The sequence below is a fragment of the Hippocampus zosterae genome, chromosome 19 (assembly GCF_025434085.1).
Source record: "Hippocampus zosterae strain Florida chromosome 19, ASM2543408v3, whole genome shotgun sequence".
In the NCBI taxonomy this organism is placed as follows: Eukaryota; Metazoa; Chordata; class Actinopteri; order Syngnathiformes; family Syngnathidae; genus Hippocampus; species Hippocampus zosterae.
Window position 1 is genome coordinate 8,499,390 of NC_067469.1, and position 20,081 is coordinate 8,519,470.

At 42.2% G+C, this 20,081-nt stretch overlaps 3 protein-coding genes across 13 annotated transcripts in view; all 3 read left to right on the forward strand.

The window, feature by feature from the left end:
- Positions 1–5,400, forward strand: part of fbxo25 (F-box protein 25) — a 50,869-nt gene extending 45,469 nt beyond the window's left edge. For 7 of the 9 annotated variants that reach the window (XM_052053380.1, XM_052053381.1, XM_052053382.1 and 4 more), the window contains one exon: positions 859–2,499. The gene's annotated coding sequence lies outside the window, so the exon portion shown is untranslated. Of the gene's footprint in view, positions 1–2; positions 81–858; positions 2,500–3,211; positions 3,371–5,205 lie in introns of those variants that run through there. The other 2 variants (XR_007960146.1, XR_007960145.1) reach the window with 2 other exon arrangements.
- Positions 5,401–5,626: 226 nt separating this feature from the next.
- Positions 5,627–16,037, forward strand: cmtr1 (cap methyltransferase 1). 3 transcript variants are annotated; one of them, XM_052053450.1, is made up of 24 exons: positions 5,627–5,859; positions 6,806–6,907; positions 6,980–7,128; positions 7,637–7,795; positions 8,153–8,245; positions 8,344–8,415; positions 8,606–8,700; positions 8,779–8,851; positions 8,925–9,123; positions 9,911–10,029; positions 10,213–10,309; positions 11,086–11,218; positions 11,302–11,481; positions 12,432–12,488; positions 12,575–12,632; positions 12,714–12,782; positions 12,859–12,990; positions 13,107–13,232; positions 13,312–13,403; positions 14,090–14,158; positions 14,427–14,474; positions 14,581–14,693; positions 14,812–14,920; positions 15,012–16,037. In XM_052053450.1, exons 2-24 carry the CDS (start codon positions 6,811–6,813, stop codon positions 15,166–15,168), a joined length of 2,496 nt encoding a protein of 831 aa, XP_051909410.1. In that variant the 5' UTR covers positions 5,627–5,859; positions 6,806–6,810; the 3' UTR covers positions 15,169–16,037. The 3 variants fall into 3 exon arrangements, with proteins under 3 accessions (XP_051909410.1, XP_051909411.1, XP_051909412.1); XM_052053451.1 differs by having other exon boundaries at positions 6,809–6,907; XM_052053452.1 differs by having other exon boundaries at positions 5,628–5,859; positions 15,033–16,037.
- Positions 16,038–17,360: 1,323 nt separating this feature from the next.
- On the forward strand, positions 17,361–19,631 carry hebp2 (heme binding protein 2). The gene is made up of 4 exons (XM_052053458.1): positions 17,361–17,688; positions 17,839–17,974; positions 18,199–18,379; positions 18,929–19,631. The coding sequence occupies exons 1-4, from the start codon at positions 17,614–17,616 to the stop codon at positions 19,113–19,115; spliced, it is 579 nt and encodes a 192-aa protein (XP_051909418.1). The 5' UTR covers positions 17,361–17,613; the 3' UTR covers positions 19,116–19,631.
- The last annotated feature ends 450 nt before the right edge of the window (positions 19,632–20,081 follow it).

Here is a 20,081-nt window from a genome sequence, read left to right on the forward strand (position 1 = left end):
AGCCTCACAATGGACCCCTGTGCGTGCGTATGTGCGTGGGACCCTCACCTTCCCGAGAACCTGGCAGTCAGGATCCACAGGTGTGCTGTTGGGAATAACAACAATGACTTTACATTTTTTGGAGCGTTTTTTTGGGGGGTAAAGATCACGTTACATTCACACTGGCGCAATGACCTGGCATCTCACCCCCAGGCCATCAAGTCTCTGCGACCGGGAGAGATTTTGGCCCTTTTCCCAAGCAGCTTAGATCCAGAACTGGGTCAAAACACAGTGGCCAGCATTAGCAGCAAAGCTTAGCAAAGCACCTGACACAAAGCGGTCCTTCCAACTTGTTCTCGTGTCCAAACTATTTTTACATTTGGCCGCAACTGTCTCCATCCGAAAGTTGATCCCGTGCATTGTCGCGGTTCAGCAACTGCAGAATCACTTATTCGCTGCAAAGTCATACTTTGTTGAAACAAATTGAGGCATTTAACACCCCCCCTTTCAAAAAAAAATTCTCAATGTATTTTGAATGTTTTCTAAATTTAATTTAATTGTAATTTAACTCAAGATGGCGCCATGTGAGTGGCTGTCTTTACAGCAGCTCCAGTACTTTTTGTTCTTCCTTTCATAACTTTGATGCTGTAAATTGGAATTTCCCCATTGCGAGACGAATACATTTTTTCTTATTCTTATTCTTATTCTTATTAATATGAGTCAACTATATATGGAAAAAACATTTTGGAATGTGACTTTTTTATGAAGGGAAACAAGCACTCTATATGCTGTACTTTAAACTGTAATTTTCATGAACTACACACGTGGTGAAGACGGTAACACAGACTGAAATTGTTTTTGTTTGTTTGTTTGTTGCAGAACTCAAAATTATACCACTTTGGAGATGTCATATGATATGAAACGATGTGCACGGTGAGATTTGATTCGTCCAGCCTCTGTGCAGGTGATTGGGTTCACCTCCATTGATTCAAAACAGAAAAGAATCTCTAGTGACCTCTACCGTTCACAGTTGACCATTATTTTTCACGAGGTCACAAAAGATTTAATAAAACTACAACTTAGACGAGTTTTCATGGCTAAATGAGTGAAGAAAATGCCCCCCTCCACCACCACCACCACCCTCCCCAGGAAAAAAAAAATCATGTGAGTGTGTTGGGTTCACGTTTCCAAGAGAAACAACAAGTTTGCATTGGGTCGGCTTATTTTATTTCTTTAAATGACTTTTTTTTTTACATTCACAGCTAATACTGTAAATATTCATGTACCATGAATTGAAAAAAATTGCATTATGCTGGGCAAATGGAAGCATCTGATGTTGTACCAAAACAACTTTTTGGAGTATTAGGGACACCCAGAAAATAATTCATGACATTAACTCATTTTTTTCGACAATAAAGTCATAACATTTTGAGGGGGGGGGGAATCATCATCTTAAGACAAATTCATCTTTTTAGGTATTTTCAACATGATGTCGTTCAAATCATGACGTTAATCTGAAAAGTATAGAAATGTTCCACTCGTATCTTGTTTTCTATTTTTCGGCATTGGCCGTGGTCCCAAAACTCCTTTCGTCGTTTCGCTCGTTCATATCTTTTCACACGTAAACTAAATGCCGCCTAGTCACATATTTCTCTTTGTTTCATATCGGCCTTTCAACACACAGATAAATACAGTCAACTTATCACCATTCACGGCACAATACAACCATACTGCCAAATACTACACGGACATTCTTGTCACAGTCATCACATCACAGCACCTCACTAGTGAAAGTACGCACAATAACAAACGTGCTTAGGACAAAGCGCTAATGTTTGCAAACAAGGGTTTCTCAAGGGACTGTAGTCAGAAAATGTACCAAAAAAATGTAGCATTGTTTGTACCTAACCAAAAATAAACAACATTCAATAAATCACCATATGGTGAATTTTTGAATGATTCGAAGATGGTGTTAAATTTCGAAATTATTCTAACAGAATATGTAATATCATTTTGACAAATAGACGTGTACTTTTTTAATCATCAAGTCCCCACAAAAATCTGTCCGTCTGGGAATTTTGCATTGGGGCGAGTGAGTTAATGCCCCTCCCAAACCAGCAGATGGAGCTGTGGTGCGGGGGAGAAAAAAAAACCCTTTGACATGCTTTTTACTTTTGCACAGGTTACTTTGAAATGTTCTGCACAATATTTTCTAATTTCCCATCAAATTCTTCGTTTTCCCAAGATAAAGTATTTTTTTAAGGAATATTTCCTAAATTCCACAGCAACGTTTTTCGATTATCCAATTACAGTCACACGTTTTAACTTAAATTTTGCTACGTCACAGGAAGGCTCGTCTCCATTTCAGGGCCAGTGACCTCTAACGTCGCATGTAAGCTGCCCTTAAAAAAAGATGCTTGCTAAGAGGATCTCCCCGACCTCCTTCTCTGCTAATCTCATCTCAGTGTTCATTTACACGCTCCGCCACGGATACATTCACACACTTCCACGTCCTACAGAAACACGTTCAAACACTTTCTACTCATCTTGTTGGCGCGCACGCTGGGTGGCATCCGGGTGAATTTTCGCTTAGTCACCCTGTCCGACTCAAGCTAATAGCATTCGCCTTCTACTAATTTCATCCAGCAAACCAAAGTGATATGTGCAACGTCATGTGCAGGTTTGTGCGCACAAACACACACAAGTGCAAAGTAAGCAGCAAGATAGGTTGAATGATTTTTTTTGTTTTGTTTTTGCACAAATTCTGCTCGTAACTACAACAAACACAACGATTAGATTTTGTCATGAAAGCAGACATAATTCACAAAGGTCAAATTTGCATTAGGGGCAATCTGGGCAGTGCCCCGGCGGGTGTCACAGTGGTTTTGCGTTTTCATTCGATTCTAAGATAAAACGTGATATTTGCGTCAGGTTGAAATCGTTTGAACTGTTGCAGAAGATCCTAAAGCAGAGGCAGTTTTGCTTTCGGGTTTTCTCTCTAACAATTTTTAAAACTGGGCCTTGGGGCTTCGCACATATTCTGCCCAGCGACAAGTGACGTGACCTTTTTAGTTTATGATAATGTGCCTGGTAGCTAATTAAGTTTTTATTGGGCCTCTAATAATTTTTCACAGACTACAAACCCAGCAAAACCTGGTGCCGGTGCTGTCGTTAACGCTCGCGTTCCATTGTGTGTATGCCGAGGTTGTCCGTCCATCTTGTTTATCTGAAGAGACGACTGGCGGGCTTGCAGTGCAGCGTCAGTTGGCGGGAGCTGTAGCCGGACACGCCCACCCCCATGAATCCCAGCAGGAACGCCAGGCGGGGCATCACGGGACCATCCTGTCTCTGCAGGACAGTCTGGGCCGCCTGGGTCTGAAAGAGAGAGCAGGTGGGTCACCTGAGGCACTATAGCTGGGCTGGACACAATTTTCCATCAGTGATATAGAGGTGGCCATCATACCACTCACATCTCGTACTACATGATCTCGTACCGCGTACTTCCTAATCAGAGGTATGACAAAAATTTTGCACATGGGCGAAATATGTACTCTCAAGATATTTCAATTTTGATCATACTTTTTTATTTGGTGCTTGTATAAAAGATCCACTACCTGAACCCAATATCAAATGGGTTTGGAGGAAACAACAAAATAACCACATGCTGTGAATTTTTTACACAAAACTGCTCAGAAAGAAACCAACATGAAATGCAAGAACATTTTTTTTCTCACAAAAATCAGTTTGTCCTGCACATCATTCCACAGTCACTCAAAACTGTTTTGCCTACTCACGTAGAGCAATATAAGATTCAGTGTAAGCACAACTGCCATCTCTGCCATCTACTGGTGACTGGTAATATTACAACTTAAAACTACAGTTCACCCTGCATAGTCACAGTTCAACACCTTTGGTTTTGCACATTTGCAGTCCTACCCTACCACCTTTTTTGTCATACTTGTTTATATATGTTGGATTTAGCCATTTTGCACTCTGTTTTTTGAATGTTTATCAATGTTTGTTGGTTTATTTTAATCAAGGGGCCACTCTGTGGGCGCCCAGTTGCCCATCCTTGATCTCTACCATCAAAGGCCTAAAATTTCTGTTTATCTTGATTTTTTTTCTCCCCCTTAACATTTAAGAAATTTCCCGTGAGTTTCTCTTGCACAGGATTAATTAAATCCGTTGAAGAAATATAATTAATCTTAATCTTCCTGATTATAAGAGACTGCCTATTTCAATTCAAACACATTTCCGCTTCAAGACTGATCACGTTCAGCTATTCAAGAATACGCACCTGGAGGTATCGAATGTATCCAGGGGTCAGTCGAGGGATGCGGAAGAAAAACATGCTTGCTGTGGTCCTTTCTTGCTTTTAACAGGCACACAAGCCCTCTCCTGAGACTCGGCTTGGCGTCACCAAGGGGCCTGCTCTAGCTGTCCCTTGGGCCGTCTCCAGATTTGGGTTGCGAGTCCTCCCCCGTGTCCAAACGACACACTCGCTTCGCCGCCTTGTCTCACATTTGCAAAGACAAACACATGCCCAGCAGACGGGCCGTATATAAAGCGTTGCCACTATTGCATAAGCCGCTCACATGCGTGGCACTGATGGAGCGGTCGTGTGTGCAAAGGTGTCAAAGGAGGATTAGGCCTACCTCTGGAGATGTGCTGGATTTAATGCACCTGGGAGAGATTGTCCTAAAGGAACCACAAAATTACACAATCAATGCAGTGGTGACGTTCACATTGAGGACCGATATATACTGGTGACGACAGTGTGGCGATAACTTGACTTGACTTGACCATAGACCAGGAAATGCAACGCACTGTGGCACGGGACAGTGTCTACTCAGCATATACACTTAGATGTCAAATTAAAAACATGTATAGTTCTGGTTTTTTTTTGTTTAAAACAATCACACAAGTCAGCTGTCACTGTGTCGTAACCCTTGAAGTAACTGATATTTTAATACGTATTTTAGCAGTATATGTATGATATTGCAACAATGCTCTGATATATCATTTTCAGAGCATGTTTCAAACATGTATTATTTATCCTCTGCTGAGAATTACTGATATTGTTGCAGCTTAATAATGTGCTAAAACCAACTCCATCCTCATCTTCATTTCAGTCTTATATTTCCCCCAGGTGAACTACACATTCACAATAGAAAAAGCAGCAGCATGACGACGGTTTAGAAAATGTTCTCATCTTTTTTTCGGCAGTGTGTGATGTTTTGAAAGAGACCTCAGGATTCCCCTATTTGGATGCCAAGGATCACTGTCGTCCAATCCAGAACACATGCAAGAGCACACTTATGCTAATCGCTTGGCAAAGACAACGTGTCGTGAAAAATTCAAGCAAGACGTGTTAGATTGTTATTTTTAATGTGAGGAAAATGCAGGTTTCGTTTTTTAAGTGTTCGTAACCTAATCTTTCACATTGTAATGAGGGTGCTCAAATAAAGCGTTTCATAATTTCCTAAAATGTACAACTCCAATAAATATTATCCAAGTAAAAGGAGACATGAACAAAATTCTCTTAAATATTTACAAGAGGCGGAAATGTTCATAAAACCGAGTTTGTTATTGTATGACTATTAATCAGGACAAAGATGGCTGGGATCCGTTTGTGTTTTTAAAATGCAGGCAGTTGTGACGTGTTTAACGTCATCATCCCGCGCCTGTCTAGATTATAAAGACCCCGTCGAAAATAAATAAATAAAGCCACTTTGGATTCACATGTAAAATATTAACCGATTTTTGAATTAACTATCACGAAAACGCTGTATTTGTTCGTCCCTAAAATACGGGAATATTGAAGGCCGTATGGAGTTGACGTTCTATCGCTGAGGAAGTGACGCCTTTATGCCTGAATCGGTAAAAGTTAGCCGTCTGTCGCTGCTATGTCGGTGAACAACTCAAGTTACGCAGTTTCGTTTTCCAGTAAATGCCGGAACGCGCCTCGTTAAAAGTGTGGTTTACTTTTTGAATGTCCACGTCTATACAAACAAAACGCATGACATTTTTTCGTGTTCTTAGCTTGTGGCATGTACATTAGTAACGTCGCAGGCTCTGGCGCCAGTCTTAAACGGTGATTTATTTTACATCAGGGGTGTCCAAACTTTTTGCCAAGGGGGCCAGATTTTATGTGGTAAAATGTCGGGGGGCCGACCTTGGCTGACATTCTTTACATTGAACAACAATATTGTTCAACAAATTTTAGTAAGCCAGTCTGTTTCACATTTCCATTTTTATTTTAATTTCAACAATCTTAAGAATTTCTTTTGCTTCATTTGAAACAGGAATTTGAAATATGACATATCAGTCAATATAAACACGGAGTGATGTCTTGTTAACTCGTGAGTGATGCCCTCTAGTGTCTAAATGCTATTACTCATTTAGTGAATGCTATTACTCATTTAGCCACTAGAGGGAAGCAGTACTCTATGAAACATCACTCACCAGTCTACGAGACCTCAGTCAATGCAACACGTGTTCCATTGCGCCCAACCTGCGGGCCAGACGGCACTGATTTTATGACGGGGGCCGAGGGCCGGATGAAAGTCGACCGCGGGCCGGATTTGGCCCGCGGGCCGGACTTTGGACATGCCTGTTTTACATGACACTGACCCATACTGGAGGCGTATTGCTTGCTTGCCATTACTTCCAGTCGTTTTAGGTTTGTGTTTAATTACATTGATTTTGTGTAAACCGATGCATTGGTGTCGGGTTTAGTGAATTGTGTCGCTGTATTGTATGATCATAAATTGAGTTTCCATTGAGCTAAAAGAAGATGCCTTTCTCCTTGCTGCATGTTCTGCAGCAGCCATGATGAAGAGAAAAGTCGACGCTGTTCCCGTTCTGGCTGCAAAGCGGCCCCGTGATGATAGCAGCTCAGATGAAGAATCCAGATTGTCGAGACAAGGCAGGCAATATTTATCTGTATGGCCAAGCCCTCGTCATTGGCTTCGCCGTTTACATCAGTTCTCCTTTCCAGACTCCAGCCAGAATGAGTCGCTCAGCGACCAGGAAGAGGCCCGAGCGGGATTCTCCATGCCGTCCATATCGGTCCACGCCAAGGACGCAGACTCGCCCCCGCAGGGCTCCAAATTCTCCATGTACAACAGCGTGTCGCAGAAGCTCATGGTAACGTTGAGGACACTTTATACAACATGAGATTATCAAGAAAGTGGAATGTGTCATGATGCGGCATTCTCTCTTTTATGAAGGCGTCATTTTTGAACACAATTGGATCTAGTCATTGGAAATGTCACAACCACTCTAGATGCAAAAATAAGACTTTAAGTGAAAACTAGTGTTTATAATAGAAGAAAAAAAAACAAGCATATTAAAATCTTATGCGTATGTTTTGTTTTCAAATGCACTTGTACTCAGCTCAATTTTATTTGTAGAGTACTTTAGTAATTTCAACAGTCGCACTTAATCTGATTAAAGGTTATTTAAAACAATGACACATTAATGAGAAAAATCAGGATCGAAGTTACATACATGAGAAAACTGACAGACTTTTAAAAAGTGCTTCAATCGGACCTGGTAAAGTGTGTATGAATCTAGACATGGACAAAACATGTATTTGATGCAACTCTGCCTCCATAAGTATGATGCAACAGTTGTTTGTTTGTTTTTTTTGCAGGCCAAGATGGGCTTTCGCGAGGGCGAGGGTCTGGGCAAGTTCGGCCAGGGCCGTAAGGAGATTGTGGAGGCGTCGACCCAGCGAGGGAGGCGTGGTCTCGGCCTCACGCTGCAGGGCTTCCAGGGGGAGCTCAATGTCGACTGGCGGGATGAACCCGAGGTAGCGCTCCCAAAGTTTGTTGTGTAAAAGAGAACGAGATGAAAGGAAACGTGTGGTGATACCCGTACAACCGGAATTTGCCAATGAAAAGATGCTAGCATGTTAAATAAAACATAATGGCTAATAGTTAACATGGAAATCCTTGCCAGCACATTTTTTGACTACATTGTGTCTCAAGTGTTTTCAAAACATGAGTGGTTGAACTTTTTAAAACGTATTATTCTGCATTCATTAACCTCCTTTACACTTTTATTTTTATACTGAAGAATGTTCGTCAATCAATGTAAAAATGTTTTTTTTCCCCTGATCATTTAGCGGTGAATTTCCATTCTTGCATGTCTGTGTATGTGTTTCCAGCCCAGCGCTACAGAGAAAGTGGACTGGTTCCCAGAATGCACCACAGAAATTCCTGATGCAGATGAGTTGAGGGACTGGATGGCAGTGGGGCCAGTAAGTACTGACCTGTACCATTTGAAATATTTTTAAAAAATTATTCTCCATCTACACCAAATGTTTCCTTTTTTTTGGACATACTTTTTGTTCCACAGAGAAAACTGAAGATTGAAGACGAAACAGAGTTTTGCACCGAAGACCTCCTGCACACGCTCCTCAGGTGCAAGGTGAGATGTCAGTTGTAGCTTCGACTTTTTGGGTGTTCCCCCGGAATTGATCGAGCGAAATGATATCATTCTGTGTTATTTTCCTTCTTACAAAAAATTCTGAATTGCGTGACTCAACCCATGTAGTGTATATCCAATCCAAGTGCATCTCGTAACATACCAGAAAAATGGTATCGCTGCTGCGCTATAGACGGTGTTTGACGACCTGGACAGTGAGGAGATGAGGAGAGCGCGCACTCGTTCCAACCCTTACGAGACCATCCGAGGAGGAATCTTCCTCAATAGGTGCTGAATGCGACCGGGCGGGATTTGCGCGGTGTGCCGGTGACATCATGCTAACGTTGTCACGCTCGCCGTATTTAGAGCAGCGATGAAAATGGCCAACATCGACCACTGCTTCGACCGCATGTTCACCGACCCAAAATCTTCCGACGGGGTGAGTGCGCGCTCGGGATCACGACCGCGTTTGTTCGCTTGACATTGGCGTCACTTCCTTCTGTCTGGCGTAGAAGCCTCTGACCCATGACAATGGCAACGAGCTTTTGTACTTCGGCGACGTGTGCGCCGGGCCCGGCGGCTTTTCCGAGTACATCCTGTGGAGGAGACGCTGGCACGCCAAAGGCTTCGGCATGACGCTGAAGGGGCCGTGCGACTTCAAATTAGAGGACTTCTACGCCGCGCCCAGCGAGCTGTTTGAGCCTTACTATGGTACCTTGAGCTGCTCCACACCCAAGTGGACTCATTCCTTAGTTATCCTGCAAAGCACAAATGTACAAACGGCTTGCGTATCCCATGATTCTTAGACACTAAAGCAGGAAGTGGTTCTAGTTCTGGTTTGACGAAAAGATGTACAACTGCAAGAGATCAGATACGGATAAGAATGAGGATGCGAACGTTGGAGTAAATCGGAAGGAATTTGAATTAAAGTCGGTGAAAAGCCGACACCCTGTCGTTCCGAACAAATGTGGATTTACTACATACAAAAACATTTTGTCAGCGTCCTGTACCACGTAAATTTGATTTGCGGTCAAAGAACAGAACCAGAATCAATACCTGAGGCGCACTGTTTATTTTTGAGAAAATTCAAGGATTTTAAGTGTGTCTTTTCATCCGAAAAATCTGGTCACAGTTCTCCTCAAAAGCCGTTTAATGCCCGGAGGAGGTTTGCTGTCAAACTAAACATAAAACAAAGAGAATTACAAGTTGTGCATTTCAGTCAACTGAACTTGAAATACCTCCGCTAGTTGGTTGCTAACATAAAAGGCCATCGACATGCTCAAGATTAGCATCATTAATCGTGGCGTTATTGACCCTTTGAGTCTCGGCGTGAAAATAGTTTTCATATAAGGGAGAGTGATAATAATGTATTAATCATCTTCAGAAATAAGTTTAAGATTTGGAAAATCCTTCTGTGTCCGTCGGCTCAGGGAAGTAGGCAAAGAGTAAATAATTCTCACCGCTCCACTGTTGATTTCCCGCCATGTTTGTTTCCCAGGTGAAGGAGGCGTGGACGGCGATGGCGACATCACCCGGCCAGAGAATGTGACGGCCTTCCGGAATTTTGTGCTGGACAGCACCGAGGGGAGGGGGCTGCACTTTCTCATGGCGGACGGGGTGAGAGTTGCGGTCACACTCGGACTTCCTCCCATCTTCCAAAAAATGTGTCCAGTTTATTAATGTCCGTCCTTGGGAATGAGAGTGTGAATAATCCGTCTCATTTGTTCTTTCTGGTCTCCGTTGTCAATGGGGAAAGGAGAAAAAAAAAACGGTCTTATTATTTTGTATTTGTGACCGCAGGGTTTCTCTGTGGAAGGCCAGGAGAACCTTCAGGAGATTCTGACCAAACAGTTGCTGCTCTGCCAGTTCCTCGCCGCTCTCTCGACACTCAGGACAGGTCCGATCAGCCCCCGTTGTTGACTCACTCACTCACTCACTCACTCACTCACTCACTCACTCACTCACTCACTCACTCACTCACTCACTCACTCACTCACTCACTCGCTTTTTAGCAGTGTTGACTAATTGTAAATAAGATCAAAAATATTTGGAAAAGGGAAAAAAAATAATTTGCAAAAAAATAAGTAAATAATTGTAATTTTATTGCCTCTTTGGTCAATTTATAATTGAAATGAGACATTTTGAATTTTCTGTTAATTTTGAAATAGTGACATGGGAATTAAATTTGTTTTTTAATCTGATGAATCAATCATTAAAATTATCGTTAGTTGCATCCATAATAAGGATTAAAGTTAGACCTTGATTTATGAGAGGCCCAACTTGAAAATGGCCCGTCCAATAGGAGAGGGGCCGACGGAGTGATTTCAGAGTGTGAACATCAATAAACCAACCAGTGTGGAAAAGCCCTTTTGTTACTACCAAATATGGGCAAGCTTGCACCGACATGAACAAGCCTTTGTGGTCTCACATGTGGCCGACGCACAAAATGTGAACGCCCGCAAAGAGTTGCCGTTGGCACTCCTGATGTCACTCACTTGGCCACGCCCTTCCAAGACACACATCCAACACATGACTACTGTCTAAACGTAACTTCATAAAAACCCGTTTATTTCCTGTAATCGCTTCATATTTTTTGATACTGCTTTCCTTATTTTTTATTTATTTATTTTAGAATTAAACATTTGTCTCTGTGTGGTGCGCTTCCTATTCCAGGCGGCCATTTTGTCTGCAAGACCTTTGACCTCTTCACTCCTTTCAGCGTGGGTTTGGTCTACCTCCTGTACCTCTGCTTCGACCGCGTTACACTCTTCAAACCCGTGACCAGTCGGCCCGCCAACTCCGAGAGGTGCGCTGCTGGATTTTTTTTCTTTTTCCCCCTCTATCCTGATATTTATTGTTCTGACGTTGCTAGCGCCGATGTCTTGGCAGGTACGTGGTGTGCCGAGGTTTAAAGCCAGGCTCGGAGGCCGTCAGGGAGTACATGTTCCGAGTCAATCTGAAACTCAAGCAGCTGCGGGACACCGACATGGACGTGACGGACGTGGTTCCCCTCAGCATCATCAAAGAGGACGTCGACTTCTTCCACTTCATGGTCAACTGCAACGAGAGGTGCGATCTCAAAGGCCTCCGTCGGATTTGTTCCTTTGGAATCCGATGTGATGGTTTTTATAAACGAGAGCAAAACTCATTCAGTACCAGCCAATTCGAGACCAAGTCTGAAAAGACGTTTAAAAACGTCTTTGGGAGTGAATGATTTAATTATTCCTACTAAATATGAGTACAAGTTACAATTACAGATATTTTTTAATTATCCAACAATTTTTGAAAAATGAATGTGGCAAACATATGGGACTTTTGGTCATGTCACATATCAGGCTGTCACTATTGAATCGTTTTAGAATCGATGATCCTATCGATTATTGCATCGAATAGTGTTGGCCAACTAAACAAACAAACAAAAACTTTTTTGGAGTGCCAAAGATATTTTCATGGTTTTTAGGTCATTTTGAGCTATTGAGTCCAAAAATAAATTGGCTCTAGTTTTTGATAGATCAATATTTTGGACAATTCATTGATTAATAAATAATGTACTTTGATCGTTACTAAAATTGGTGTTGGTGCTTTGACGTCACATGTTTTGATATTTGTTTACTGCTGAGATGGTGTCATTTTATGAAGTTTGGCTTCGGTTTTCACATGAAACCTGTTTGGCGTGAAGAAGGCTCTCTGTGATCAGGCTCGCCAGTCTTTCACAATATGGCATCAAAAATGAAAACAACACTGTGTGGACAAAGACAATACCAATGTCATAACCTTTTGAGTGATTTTTTTTTTTTTTCAAAAATTTGAGCCAATTCAGAACAACCAATGTCATCCTCAGATTCAGCACCATCACCATTGAAACTTTCTTGGTACCAAAATGCAATTGTTGACTAACATAATTGAAAAATCAGTTGGATCTGCACATTTTGCGTCACGCCATTTTTTACCCCCGACTTATTTGACCTTTTTTTTTTTACTGGACTCACCACTGCAACGGCGGTATTTTGTCTCCACAGCCTCTGCGCCGTCCAGATCAAAGCCCTGGCGAAGATCCACGCCTTCGTTTTAGACTCGTGAGTAGCTTCGGGCGCACCGACGGACATCACGCGCGCTCCCGTTTGGCTCGTGTGTGTGCAACTGATTGTTTCGACGCCCGCAGGACGCTCGCCGAGTCCAGGCAAGCCGACATACGCAAGCAATGTCTCAGTCTGTGGGGGGTGAGTCGGCCATGAGCTCTTAAGTCCCTGTCACGTAGCCCCCACCCCCGGCGCCTTCACGCTTTCTACATCTGCTCCCAGGTGCCCGACAAGGCCAGGGTCACGCCGACGTCCTCGGACCCATGGTCCAAATTCTACGAACTGGTCAAGGTCAGTTGAGGTGCGATTCAAAAATTCTCCATTCCTTATTTGACGTGGGTTTTAACGGCAACTTTTCGCGCTCCAGAATCCTGACGTAGAGTCGTTCAAAAGCAACCTCACGCCGCTCAACTCCGGCACGCTTGATAAGCTGCGTCACGTCCTGGACCACCGTTGCATCGTGGGAGGCAGGGAGCAGATCTTCCTTTTAACACTCGGCGTGAGTGTGCACGGACTCAAAATCAACGGCACGAGGGAAAATGTGATCATTTTACCACCTGAAAATTTAAATATTGGAGACAAACCCGCCTCCGTTTTCCCTGGCCTCCCGCGCAGAAGTCTCAGATTTACACGTGGGACGGAAAGATGCCGCTCCGCTGGCAGAAGCTGGAGAGCTTCAAGCTGGAGCTCCCGAGAGACTCCCTGCTGAGTGTGGAAATCGTGCAGGAGCTGAAGGGCGAGGTGAGCGCCGTTCCCCTCCCGACCGCTTGGCCGACAACTCATGCGGCGCCGTGTTGTGAACGCGCATCGTCATTCGCAGGGCAAAGCGCAGCGGCGAATCAACGCGGTGCACGTGATGGACGCACTCATTCTGAATGGCACCGATGTCCGAGATCAGCACTTCAACAAGCGGTACGCAAAAGCATTTCGTCCATCTCATTGCCGAACTCGGCTCAGCTTTATTACTCGAGTACTTGAAAAGGAGCCGCAGCTGCATACAAAGTGCCGTCAATATCAAAATCGGACATATGAAAACCGACAGTTACGGTAAAACATGAAAACAGTCGACACAGTAAACCAAGAGAAAAAAATGCTTTTTTTTAAGATGGAGAAAGGCTTATCTAAAATAAACAAATAAATAAATAAAATAATAAATAAATAAAATCTTTTTTTTAAACACCCGAGAACATAATATTCTAAAAAGCCTAAAGAAGTATTTAAAATAAGAATAAAAATGAAATGTTATTTATTTATTTATTTCTCCTCTGAATTTTTGCACTGATGATGTAAAGCGAGACTTTACGTGCGGTATTTTGGTTTGGTTTGGTTTGTTTATTGAACATAAAACATATACAGTTCATGTGATATTCTGATTTTATGAATGGAGCATATCGTAACTTTTTGTCCTTTTTTCGTAAAGATATTTTTATCTCCATATATATACATATAAATAACTTTTTTTTTTCCTTTTTCACTCTTTTTCTTATTCACTTCAAAATGCTATTTTCCCTTGCAGCATATAATATGTTAGCAATGGAGATACACATCGTCAATTAACCTCATACGTTTTTGTCCTGAACTGTGGACTTTGCACGCAGGATCGAGATGGCCGAGAAGTTCGTGAAGGCGGTGGCCAAGCCCAGCAGGCCGGACATGAACCCCATCAGGTGCCTTGTGTTCCTCTTTCTCAACTAGCAACGTCAAATTCCCGTCTATTCACTTGCTATAGCGCTACCCTTTCGCGACACATAAAACCGTATTGTGAACCTCATTTGGCGTGTCTGTAACGGATTATTTGGATTTACATCATTTCCTATGGGAAATAGTGTTTTGGATTGTAAAGTCCCATTTTTCTGCTTTAATACGCACAAAAGATTGGTGCATGCGAATTGTCATGGTGCTCGAGTTGACTAGCGATTGTCGGTTTCCATACAGGGTGAAGGAAGTTTACAGGCTGGAGGAAATGGAGAAGATTTTTGTACGGTACGGCCGCTTTTATTATGAAGATCCTTGAGGTTCACTCTTTGAACTCAAAGCATAGTTCGTGATCAATGTATTTTTATTTATTATTTTTTTTTAATGTTATCAGATTGGAAATGAAGGTGACTAAGAGTTCTGGCGGAGTCCCCCGTCTGTCTTACACCGGCCGAGATGACCGACACTTCCTTCCCACCGGGCTCTACATCATCAAGACCACCAACGGTGCGTGTCGCCCGAAAAGGACCGTGAGGAAAAAAAAAATGCCAATCATCATATTGGGTGAGGGTTGTGGGGGGGTTCATTTGTTAATCCGTTAATCCATCTTCTGCCATCTTTTTAGAGCCATGGATGATGGCCTACAGTAAAAACTCAAACAGGAAGTACTTCTATAACAAGGCCACTAAGGAGTCCTTCTATGACACACCAGCCGATGCCGCGTCCCCGTTCCAGTATGTTCCGCCCACCTCCACTATTATCTTATCTCGCAATCGTTGTTTTTTTTGTTTTTGTTTTTGTTTTTTTTTTTTTGGTTGTTGGCAGCTGGCTTGTGTGTGTTGACAGCACGTGCCATGCCGAGCGTCTCTTCTGGGCGTGGGAGGACGGCGTCATCGTGCACGACTCTCAGACGCGTGTGGACCAAGACAAGCTGTCCAAAAATGACGTGCTCACATTCATTCACCACAACCACCAGCTGTGACCCGTCGCTCGGTGGCACGACCTTTGGGAAACACTCTAGGGCCTTTTTTTGTTTTTTGTTTTTAATATCTGTATTGCAAATGTACTGTTTCACTTTCTCAAGCAGTCATTTCCGTTTGTATAAAGTCCTCCAAGGACCAGACTAAATGCATGATGAAAAACTATACAACTTTCATCCACAAGGGCGAGACGTACAAGTTTATCGACTTGCAAGTTTCTCCGCCTAAGAGCTGTGTGTGATTATGGAGCACTTGTAGGGCAACATATTTTGAGCTTGTGATAACATTTGCTTGAACACAGGGTGGCTTGTCCCTCAGTCAGTAGAGTGGCTCATCCAGTGAGCGACGGTTCGAATTCCAACGATCTGCCGTCAGGGTCCTTGAGCAAGACAACCCAAAATTGTTCCCAGGTTGGTATTGTAAATAAACTGTTTTCTATTACGTTCGTTACCTGGTTCAACAAAGAACTTTTTTTATTTTGTGGGACATAGGTTTCCCAACACCAATTTTCCCCGTCAACGCAATTTCAGGAGCTGTTTGGTATTCATTGTGGTGACATTTGGTCAATTTTTACATAACACAGCTGAAGAACCACCGCAAAGATGTCATGCTCCGATTTATCTATTTTTCGCTTTTTTCTCATCAAGGCAGCGCTGACAATAATCAGGTACACTATAGTCTTGAACAGTTGACAGCAACCATGGCAACGCTGTAAAGATGACTCATAGGAATTTATTTGTTCTTTTTTTTCTTGTTCATTCATTATCGTTTTTTTTATGACCGTCCCTCACGTCGCTTGAAGAGTGTGATGTTCCTTTAAAAAAAAAAAAAGTAAATAAAAGTGGCAGGTTAAATAAAGCCAATCAATCAATTTTGTTTTTAGAAAGACTGGTTATAAGTGTGAAACGAACAAGAACAACCGCGAACAAGAACCGGTTTCTTGACGTCGGAGGAACCGCCCTTATTTTGAAAGGTGGTTTGCTCAGCCAGTGGAGTCTCGCATTTGTGCAGGAAGTGATTTTTACACGGTGGCTGTCTGCAGGATAGGTCAAGTCGTCTCAAATAACCTATTTAAAACAATAGCATAAATTGTAACTTCACTTGGGAGAAATAAGCTTCACTATCTTAGAAAAAGTCAAATGGTTAAAGAAATAAAAGATGGTGGCCTGAATGGCGACACACATAAAGGTCCATTGTAGTGGTTGATGAATGAATATAAGAGCAAATATGTGAATAGCTGTCCACTCTACTAAACGCTGTCCCTGAAAGGGAGTAATTGGTTAAAATCTTGGCTTATTAACCCAAGCACAATCGGGTTCTGCATCACAAAATAGGTGGGTTAAAAATATCTAATCTGAAAGGGCCACAGGTAACAATAAACAAATACTGTACAGTACATTCATTCGATGTCTAACTGAGAAACTATTCCCTGGTAAAATCAACAACGATAACAAATTAATATGACAATTCCAACAAAAATCAAAGAGACACTTAGAAAAATGATCAACTCTGTTCATCTCGCCAAAGAATTGCTTAAAAACGCTTTAATAGATAATAATAATAATAATGCATGGGGTTTCTGTGAGACTGAGGTTGTGACAATCGTCGACATAATGTACGCAAACCTTTTAGAAGCCGTCCGAGAGTGCTCACGGACATTTTAAAGACCCACCCATGTCGAGACATTGTAACATTTGGAACGTTTCTTCAACACAATAACAATGTGACTCTGTCTTGACATTTTTTTGTTCACCTTCCATTTTTTAAATGTTTCCAATTCAATTGGAGACGTATGTATGTTAATAAATAAATAAAATGCATTTATGACCTACTGTATACTCTTATCACAAGTGGTCGTGGATAACATTTTACAAAGTTGGTTGTTTATATTCTCATATATTTTGCATTGAAAATGTAAATTAATTATTTTTTAAAAAGAAGTAACAAATATCGAGTTCGAGAAATTATACGCTCCCGTTTTGAAAGCTGGATCGCTCAGCCAATCGCAGTTTGCAAGTTATTCACGGCAACGGCACAGGCGTGGTCCATTAATTTGTGGTATATTAAATAAAGCAGTAACCCTCTTCTTGATCAATATTTTTTTCTAACAATCAGAAACATTCTAAGATATATACTGTACATACAAGAAAAATAATGTACACCCTTTTGAAATTTGGTCTCAAACCAGTAGCAGCTTGTTCACGTGACCGGAAGCAAAACAAATCAGGAGTCTCCCAAGTCGTATCTTGAGTCCAAATGTAGTTTTACGGCGTCGAAATAGTTTGTTCACTGCGAACAACGATAAAACACGACGTCGCTTATCATCGGTCTGCAGACAAACTTTTCACCCGCTCGGAGACGTACTACGACGCGTTGACAGAGCTGTTTTTCGGGGTTTCTCTTGTTAAATTATTGGAAGTGGCGTGAAACCTTTCTGAGCAGCAGCCATGTTTAAAGCGGTTGGACAGGCTTTTTTCTCCTACGGGTTACAGTACCCAAAGTTTACAGGGCCCGAACTGCAGGTACACTTTGTTTTCATGATATGTAATCGATGCGCACGGTTGTTTTTATGACATGTCATCGATACACACGTGTGACGTCACATTTAAGAAACGTCCATTACAACTTAATTTATTTGAATATATTCATTGCAAATGTGTTTGTGTGTGCAGCCCAAGGACTACGAGGTGCGCACCTATCAGGCGGCCAAGTGGGTGAGCACCACCCTGAGCGGGACGAGTCTGGATGAAAGCAAGGGAGTCGGATTCCGCAGGCTCTTCAATTACATTCAAGGCAACAACTACCAAAGTACGGACGAAACATCCCACGCAATCAAATGAATCATTGTACGTACAAACTCAGTTGTGTTTCTGTCAGCAATCATTCAATGCAGCACCAAAATCCTTAATATCAGTGTGCCCGTGGGAACTCAATAATGGTTATATATTTTTGTAATTGGATTTGTAAAAAAAAAAAAAATCAGTGAGGAGTATGTACAGAGTATTTAGCATGTGTTTTATTTGTGCCTTCAGAGGTCAAAGTGGAGATGACAGCCCCTGTGACGTGCCGCGTGGACCCTGGCGCCGGCCCCGCCTGTGAGTCCCACTTCACTGTGTCCTTCTTCATCCCCGAGGAGCACCGTGACGCACCGCCGCAGCCCAGCGACCCCGACGTCTTCCTGGAGAACCGGGACGAGTTCACCGCCTATGTCAGGTGAGGAACGCCACACACGCGCGTACAGACGTTCTGTTCCTTCCTCTTCCATTTTTCTCCCTGTGATGCGCACACCCACAGCCAACAACAAGGCGCCACACTAGCAAACTATCCAAAAGGTTTTCGTAGTAGTTCTAGTAGTAGTAGTTAAGGTTTCAAGTATTTTCAGGGTGGGGGCATAGCTAGCTAGCCAACTGGACAACAGCTGACATGAAGACGCTCTAGTTCTTGTATACAGTAGAGGTGGAGTGACACCTCCTAAGAGAGTAACATGGTGAAGTTTTAGCCTCACACCCAAAATATCAGAAAAACAAAAATGTGAAAAATTGTTTAATATTATATTATTTCCACATTTCAGTACGACGTGGTTCTATTTCCACATTTATAGCTAACATGTACAGTACTGTGTAATGTATATGAAACACATCTGTAAATTCAGTTTACAAGGTACAGTGTTGTATTTTATGTATTTTTTAAAACTAAATTTACTGTATTACTGTACTTTTTATGTATAACGTGTGTGTAATTTCGCCTCATCTGTTATTTCAGAAGCTATGGCGGCTTTTCCAACGAGACATTGGAGCGCGATGAGCTGCTAAAGCTGAAGGAGAGCCTGCGGCGGGACGGTGTCCATTTTGCGGAGCGGCCATACTACGTGGCAGGATACGACAGCCCTTTCAAGTTAGTCAACCGCAGGAACGAGGTGTGGCTCCTCAAGCAAAACGAACAGAGTTAGTCCAGTAGACATGTTCAATCAGATCAATGCCCGGACGTTTTTATTTGGCTTTACAGTGCAGTAGGAATGGGTTGCAACTCACTTGCTTCGCCTATCGAGGGCAGCATTGCTAAACAGATGAAGTGCCTTCTCGTTTGTAGAAAACCTTTTGAGCATATTAAGAAAATATCGATACCAGCGGGCCCTTAGTCTTCACTAGGTGCGGGATATCGAATGAATGTCCAAACAGAGTTCTCAACAAACCTGCCAAAACTTTTAATAAATACATATAATAATACTATATAATTATGCAGATTTAAAAAAAAAAAGATATATTTTTTTTAATGCAGCCTGCTGACGTTTTTAGACAACACACCTTAGAGGTGTTGCTTTTCAGAACGTGTCATGATGATTTTAGCTAATATTGTCAACAATTAAAAAACTCTTGATTAACTGATGATTTACGTTTTTTTGGTATTTTATAAATGTATTGTCAACATGTCTCGGTGAACATTACAATAAAATTGACTAAAATTGTGTGCGTGTTTTGAACTGAAACCTTTTCGAGTTTTTGTCGACTAAAACTATCACGAATAGGAATGACTAAAATGTGACGAAAACTAATAGTTTTTTGGGGGCAAAAATGCCTAAGACTAAAATTAAAATCTAATCTAAAATCGCAAATGGCTGCCAAAAACAACACTCGTGTATGTGTGTGTGTGTATTTTTTCATGAATATACAATACATCCCTCTGGTGGCCAAGTTGCGAATTTTATTTGACAGCTACATCACATCCAGTTTGCTGTATTTGTATGTATGTGGTTTTTCAGGCGCCAAGGGCATTGGTGGTGTCAGTTGTGTGCTGAGTCACATCTGTCCTTGCAGGTGTTGTTCTTTTGGCGGGAATCCATAGACATTCCGCCCACTCATTGCAGAATGCGCTACTGCTGACTTGTCAGTTAGCGCAGTGATGCTATCGTGTGTTT

Excerpts from the sequence above, each read along its gene's own strand:
- cmtr1 (XM_052053450.1), top strand. The coding sequence starts at position 6,811 with ATGATGAAGAGAAAAGTCGACGCTGTTCCCGTTCTGGCTGCAAAGCGG. Across the intron at positions 7,796-8,152 it reads ACTGGCGGGATGAACCCGAG|CCCAGCGCTACAGAGAAAGT; the intron begins GTAGCGCTCCCA and ends ATGTGTTTCCAG. Across the intron at positions 13,404-14,089 it reads GATCAGCACTTCAACAAGCG|GATCGAGATGGCCGAGAAGT; the intron begins GTACGCAAAAGC and ends CTTTGCACGCAG.
- hebp2 (XM_052053458.1), top strand. The coding sequence starts at position 17,614 with ATGTTTAAAGCGGTTGGACAGGCTTTTTTCTCCTACGGGTTACAGTAC. Across the intron at positions 17,975-18,198 it reads TCAAGGCAACAACTACCAAA|AGGTCAAAGTGGAGATGACA; the intron begins GTACGGACGAAA and ends TTGTGCCTTCAG. Across the intron at positions 18,380-18,928 it reads GAGTTCACCGCCTATGTCAG|AAGCTATGGCGGCTTTTCCA; the intron begins GTGAGGAACGCC and ends CTGTTATTTCAG.